Raw genomic sequence first — 7,489 nt, forward strand, 5'->3', positions numbered from 1 at the left:
TGTTTTGGACTTCAACTCCCACAATTCCTAACAGCCTACTGGTTGTTAGGAATTGTGAGTGTTATGGTCCAAAACATAAGGAAGGACGAAGTTTGCCCATGGCTGAACTAGCCAGTGCTGGAGATTTATTCACAAACTAAGTAAGCAACAGATTACATCTCTTATTTCAGGATGGCATATATATATATATATAGATAGATAGATAGATAGATAGATAGATAGAGAGAGAGAGCATGTTAAAAGAATACACATCTTGGGATAAACAATAGATCTCTTAAACAAGCACTTCCAATCCAGGGGCAACAGACAGTTTCCTTGTCAATAGAGCAATGAATATCTTTCAGGTTTCAGCTCACATGTGAAAGAAGCTATCCAAGGTGCTGAAACTCTCTTCATGAGTTTAGCATCTTGGATAACTCCTATAAACCTTGCCTGTATCAACACTGACACTGAGAGAGGAGTCTCCACTGCCCTGATCTTAGCACAACGCCCCACTCTGACAATGAACCAAAAAATAAACAAACTATGCAAGCAACATCCACCAACATTCTCAGCTCTTACTCATGGATCCACTTATATGATTCCACCAGCTTATGGAAATCTTCAACACAAACCTCAAATCATTTGCTCAGACATCCTGGTTTGTGACAACCCATATTGGTAACACTGAAGAAGTCAGTTATCAAAAGCTGTAAGTTGGAACTTAAATATAAAACACACCAATATCCACACCCTAAACCAGTGCTTTCCAAACCATGTCCTGACATACTTGTGCGTTGTGTGAATGTAATGAAAAACATCTGAGTCTATGTGAAATAAGAAATAAATAATATATTTTTGAATTATAAGTGATTTTCATGAGAAACTTTACATCCTTAGACATTTTGTGATTACAATGTATGTCTGTGTCTATATCCCTTACATGTGGTTTTTTGTTTTTTTTTCATGTCAGGAGCAACTTGAGAAACTGCAAATTTGGTTGCGGTGTGAGGAAATTTACCATCTGCAAGGATATTGCCCAGGGGATGCCTGAATATTTGATGTTTTACCATCCTTGTGGGAGGTTCTTCTCATGTCCCCTCATGGGAAACTAGAGCTGAGACGGGAGCTCACCCCACTTCCGGAATTCGAACTTCCAACCTGTTGGTCAGCAGTCCTGCCGGCACAATGGTTTAACCCACTGCATCACTGAGGGCTCTATGTGGTTGGTGTAACCCCCTGTTTGCTAGTAAAACTGCCTTACTGTGTCACAAAATGATGCATGTTTAAAAAGCATGTCACTGACATGAAATGTTTGGAAAGCTCTGCCCTAAACCTGGAAAGCTCTCATATCAGCATCACTCAGAGAGTTATGGCATTAAATGCAAAGGATGGTTCAAACACCCGAAAGGCAGCAGATTGTGTCTGATTTTGGAACCTAAGCAGGATCAGATGGGAGACTGTTGAGGAACCTTAAATGCTGTAGGTTATCTTTCAGAGGCACAACCGCCTCCAAATCCTCCTTGCCTAAGAAAACCTTAGAACAGTGTTTCCCAACCTTTTTTGACAAGGGATCACTCTCCAACGTTAAGGGTTACACATCGGTTTTTGGCCAACTTTAGGTTCAGTTTGGTTATTTGGAGTGCTGATTCAGAAAATGGCATTGGATAGAACACATCAGCTCTAGTTTCTGATACAGAACATATGCCACCTAGTAGTAGCTATCTGCTTGCCCACAGAAAACCATATTGAATAAGTATTGTTGAAGACTTTCATAGCTGGAATCACTGGATTGTTGTAGGTTTTTTGGGCTACGTGGCTATGTTCTAGAAGCATTCTCTTCTGACTTTTCGCTTGCATCTGTGGCAAGCATCCTCAGAGGTTGGAAGGTCACAACCTCTGAGGATGCTTGCCACAGATGCAGGTGAAACGTCAGGAGAGAATGCTTCTAGAACAGTGGTTCTCAACCTGGAGTCCCCAGATGTTTTTGTCCTACAACTCCCAGAAATCCCAGCCAGTTTACCAGCTGTTAGGATTTCTGGGAGTTGAGGGCCAAAAAGATTTGGGAACCCCAGGTTGAGAACCACTGTTCTAGAACATAGCCATATAGCCCAACAAACCTACAACAACCCATATTTAATAAGCCTCTGTACTATAAGTGGGTTTTGCGAGACCTATTGCTCTCGTTGCAACTGTGTAGTAATGGTGAGGCCGCAGACCATATTTTAGTTCTTGCAGACCATATTTTAGTTCTTCCAGGCCACTGGTGGTCCATTGACCACAGGTTGGGAACCACTGTCCTAGGAAATGCATGGAGTCACCATAAAGCCCACAGGTGACTGGAAGTCACTGCATATGCACAGGCAAGGGAGTAAAACACATGGCAGGAGACCTGATGAAAGGCTATGACCCAAATGTGACTCAGTATCCGAGTCTCAACCTTCATCACTGAAGTCAAGCTGACTCTGAAAGGGAACTTTGAAAGCCTGCACGCCAGATAAGGCCAGAATGAAGCCCTGCTTCCCAAACTCCCAGCAGGGGAGGTGGGAGATCCAGGAGTGCGCCTACTACAGCGTCCAGCCCTGCAAGATGCGGAGGTGGGCGTGGACTAAGGCAAGCGCGGGAGCCAGGAAGGGAGGGAGGAGAGGAGGGGGAACCCACCAGGAGAAGGGGCGCCTCGGGGTGAGCCCCACCTCGGGCCAACCCTCCGCGCACGTGCAAGCAACACTGGCTCCATTGGGAGGAGAGCCTTGGCGCTGGAGAGGTGGCTGGAGTTCACACATAGGCATTGCAACCCAGCTGGGAGAGAAGGCACCAACCTCTGGGGCTGCCCTTCTCACCTCGCCCCAAGCACATCCGGGCCCCCTTGGCAGGGTCAGAAAGGCGGCAAAGGCGCCCAACCCTCCCCAACACACACACACACACTTATACACACAGAGTTCCCTCTCTGACCTTACCTGGGCTGCCCGGGAGACGGCGATCAACAGCAGGAGCAGCTCCGCCAGGAAGCGCATGGTGGTGGAGGCGTCCAGCTCAGCTCACCCCCTCCCTCCCTTCCCCTCTCCCCCCTCCCTCCCTCCCTCCCTCCCTCCTTCAGAAGCTCCTCCGCATCCTCGCGCCAGTCTCCAAGGCAGACAGAGGGGAGGAGGAGGAGGAGGATGGGGAGAAGGAAGAAGGAAGGAAGGAAGACACGGCGCTGGCCGGTCAAGGCGGTGTCCGCCCGTCCCTGCTGCTTTTGCCTAGCTGCGGCGATTGGAGAGATGGAGGTGATGGGGAGGGGATGAAGGAAAGAGAGAGACCCAAGCTCCGGCAAAGGCTCCGCCTCGCGCTGGGCCGGCGAGGGAAGCAGGCAAAGCAGGACGGCCAGGTCCCAACTTGGAGGGAAGGAGTGGCGCGTGGGGAAGATGCTCAGGGAGGAAGGAGGGAGCGCGCGCGGGGGGGGGGGTGTCCCTGAGCCGCTCCTCTCATTGGTCCTTTGGAGCGGATCGCCTGCCAATCCCCTGCGCCGCGCGGAGGACAGGGAAGCCCTTTCTCCAGGCGAACGCCGGGGCTTCACTTCCTTACTATGGGGAAAGGGGATCTCCTCGTCTGAAAGGACACCCCCGCCACCCTTTAGAGAACCTGCCGGACTCCATCGAGAGGGGACGGGCATCCCTCGGAGACTTGCCAGCGCTTGGCACCGCTCCCTCTTCTCTTGGGTTGCTTTTTGGGAAAGCGCACGTCTTGCTTTGAGCAGCCCTTCAAAGCGAGACGTGCACTGGGCTTGACAAAAGGCAAGGCGACTCAAAGGAGGAGAAGGAGAGAGAGGAGCAAAAGCCAATCTCCCAGCCCGGTTTTCTTAAAGGACGCTGGGCGCAGAGCATCCGACTCCATCCCGAGCTAGGAAAGGCTGCCTCGCTTGTTCTGCCAATCTTAAAGAAAGCAGACACAGGCGCCAGCACAAGAGGTGCACATTCGCTTTTGCTTCTGCTAAACCCTTTCCCCTCCTCGGTTTCATCCTTTATAGCAGGGATCAGGATCAAAAACAGGTAGTCGGCTCTCCCTATCCACATTAGTCTACGGGCCCTTTCACACAACAGTATAAAATCCACATTGAGCTGGATTATATGGCAGTGTGGACTCGGGGCTCTTATTTATTTATTTATTTACTATATTTGTATACCGCTCTTCTCAGCCCTCAGGGCGACTCAGAGCGGTTAAGAAAGCAAATATAATACTTAAACATGATAAAAACAGTTAAAAACAAGTTAAAAGAATAACATTATAACAATCAATAAACATCATAACATCTCATCTCTTCTCATAGTTAAAATCAAGATCCAGTCTCATCATCCAAATGTTCCATATTTCTGTATTAGTTACACTGCCTATTCAAATGCCTGCTGAAACAACCAGGTCTTCACTTTCCTCCGAAATGTGAACAGGGAGGAGGCCGGTCTAATTTCTGTGGGAAGGGCGTTCCACAGCCGAGGGGTCACCACTGAGAAGGCCCTGTCTCTCATCCCCACCAACCGTACTTGTGATGCAGGCGGGACCAAGAGCAGGGCCTCCCCAAATGATCTTAACGTCCTAGCTGGTTCATAGGAGGAGATACGTTCGGACAGGTAAGTTGAGCCAGAACCATTTAGGGCTTTATAGGCTAAGGCCAGCACTTTGAATTGTGCCCGGTAGCAAACTGGCAGCCAGTAGAGCTGGTGCAACAGAGGAGTTGTATGCTCCCTGAGTGCCGCTCCTGTTAGTAACCTGGCTGCCGAGCGTTGGACCATTTGAAGCGTCCGGACAGTCTTCAAAGGCAACCCCATGTAGAGAGCATTGCAGTAGTCTATATGGGATGTAACCAGAGCATGGACTACTGTGGCCAAGTAAGACTTCCCAAGGTACAGGCGCAGCTGGCACACAAGTTTTAACTGTGCAAATGCTCCCTGGTCACCACTGAAACCTGGGGTTCCAGGATCAACAATGAATCCAAGATCACACCCAAGCTGCAAACCTGTGTCTTCAGGGAGAGTGTGACCCCCATCTTCCACACAGCAATCTATCTCAAGACTATCAAGGCAGAAAATCCCACAATATCTGCTTTGAACTGGGTTATCTGAGTCCACACTTCCATATATTCCAGTTCAAAGCAGATGCTGTGGGATTTTGTTCAGCTGTGTGAAAAGGGCCTATGCGTCTACACTGCCAGATAATCCAAGATAAAGAGATAATCTGGGATCAGATCCTAGGATATAGGGCATGGAACACTATGAACCCAACCAAATTTGGCATACATACTGGACCAAATTTGGCATACATACCCAACATGGCCAACTTTGAATACTGGTGGGGTTTGCAGGGAATTAACCTACAATGTTGGTAGCTACAGTTCATCCACATCCTTATGCGTTTTCTAATGCATTCAGTCATAAAAACCAAAAGCAAAGTCTTACTTTTTCTAATAGTGTTACAAATTAACTATTTATTGTCAAAAGCTTTCATGACTGGAATCACTGGGTTGCTGTGAGTTTTCCAGGCTGTATAGCCATGTTTCAGAAGCATTCTCTCCTGATGTTTCACCTGCATCTATGGCAGCCATCTTTAGAGGTTGTGAACCCACATCCTTGGATGCTACTGTATGTCGATGATGTTATGATAGCCACTGAGTCACAGGTAGAGTTGCAGACTCAAGTACATGTGTGGAAAAATCATTTGCAATATTTCGGACTACGGCTCAAAAACTGAGTACATGGAATGTGGACCAATGGTAGAGAATGGCTCCGTCAATGGCACTGACCTCAACAAAGTGACCAGCTTTAAATAAGTAAAGGTAAACGTTTCCCCTGACATTAAGTCTAGGCATTTTCAACTCTGGAGGGGGGGAGGGGTGCTCATCTCAATTTCTAAGCTGAAGAGCTGGTGTTGTCCGTTGACACTTCCTAGGACGTGTGGCCAGCATGACTTCATGGATTGCCATGACAGCTGTAAATACCTCAGGTCAAAGATCACCTTCACAGGTGATGTACTTTCAGATGCTCATGGCCATGTAAATGCTGCATGGATGAAGTGAAGTGCAATGACAGGTGTAATGTATGATAAGAAGATCCCAATCTGCCTAAAATTGGCAATGTACAGGACAGTGGTGAGACTGGTCACTCTATATGACACTGAGTGCTGGCTGATCACTAAGCCCTCGAGCAATCTCTGCACACTATGGAAATGCAGATGCTCAGGTGATCAGTGGGTGTTACCCTGAAGGACAAGATTCCAAATGATACAGTGTGCTCCATCTTCGGAGTTGCTTCAATTGCTGAGAAGATGAATGAATCTGTGTTGAGAGGGTTTGGGTATGTGCAACAAAGTGGTGAGAGTTCTGCTGCTAAAACCACGCTGAATATGGAAGTTGCAGGTACCAGGCCATGCAGCACACCTAAAATGTGCTGACTTGACCATTTGAAGCACATGTCTGAAGCAAGACTCACAATGAGAGACACGAGGAGGAGGAGAAGGAAGAGGAGGAGGAGGGAGAAGAAGAGGAGGAGGAGTTACAAATTACCTAACCCAGGCATCATCGGGTACCTAAGTTAGTAGAATCATCAACTTGGAAAAGACTACCAGCACCATCCAGTCCAACCCTCTCATGCTATAAGCAATGGGTTGGTCACTGTATGAACAGTAATACAGAACTAGTTAGACCTGGCCTATGATTTATTTATTTATTTATTTATTTATTTCGGCACTTCTACCCCGCCCTTCTCAACCCCCTAGTGGGGACTCTAGGACTCAGTTCTGGGCACTACAATTGAAGAGAGATATTGACAAGCTGGAATGTGTCCAGAGGAGGGTGACTAAAATGATCAAGGGTCTGGAGAACAAGCCCTATGAGGAGCGGCTTAAGGAGCTGGGCATGTTTAGCCTGAATAAAAGAAGGCTGAGAGGAGATATGATAGCCATGTATAAATATGTGAGGGGAAGCCATAGGGAGGAGGGAGCAAGCTTGTTTTCTGCTTCCCTGGAGACTAGGATGCGGAACAATGGCTTCAAACTACAAGAGAGGAGATTCCAGCTGAACATGAGGAAGAACTTCCTGACTGTGAGAGCCGTTCAGCAGTGGAGCTCTCTGCCCTGGAGTGTGGTGGAGGCTCCTTCTTTGGAAGCTTTTAAACAGAGCTGGATGGCCATCTGTCAGGGGCGATTTGAATGCAATATTCCTGCTTCTTGGCAGGGGGTTGGACTGGATGGCCCATGAGGTCTCTTCCAACTCTTTGATTCTATGGTTCTATGGTTCTATGACTCAGGGCGGCTTACAACCAGCACAATTCAATGCCAACAATTCAACAGACAAAATACATAACAGCAATAACCACTATAGTTAAAACATTTGATTAATACAATAACAACTAAAAGCCAGTCTAGTGGCCAACGTTCACCAAGTTCTAAAATCCTTAAGTCCGTTCAGCATTATCAAAGTCCTTTCCAGATTCTGGTCGTCATTAACTTGTCAGTCTGTCAGATTACCCAAAGGCCTGGTCCC

The 7,489-nt window shown here is 47.6% G+C and overlaps 1 protein-coding gene across 1 annotated transcript in view; it reads right to left on the reverse strand.

Moving 5' to 3' along the window:
• The window catches only part of OLFM2 (olfactomedin 2), a 275,804-nt gene extending 272,789 nt beyond the window's left edge, over positions 1-3,015 (reverse strand). Inside the window, exon 1 of the mRNA XM_060763838.2 lies at positions 2,937-3,015. Coding sequence (XP_060619821.2) covers positions 2,937-2,993 — 57 coding nt within the window. The 5' untranslated portion in view covers positions 2,994-3,015. The remainder of the gene's footprint in view (positions 1-2,936) is intronic.
• Between the last annotated feature and the right edge of the window lie 4,474 nt (positions 3,016-7,489).

This window comes from Anolis sagrei, chromosome 2 (genome assembly GCF_037176765.1).
Source record: "Anolis sagrei isolate rAnoSag1 chromosome 2, rAnoSag1.mat, whole genome shotgun sequence".
Taxonomy (NCBI): Eukaryota; Metazoa; Chordata; class Lepidosauria; order Squamata; family Dactyloidae; genus Anolis; species Anolis sagrei.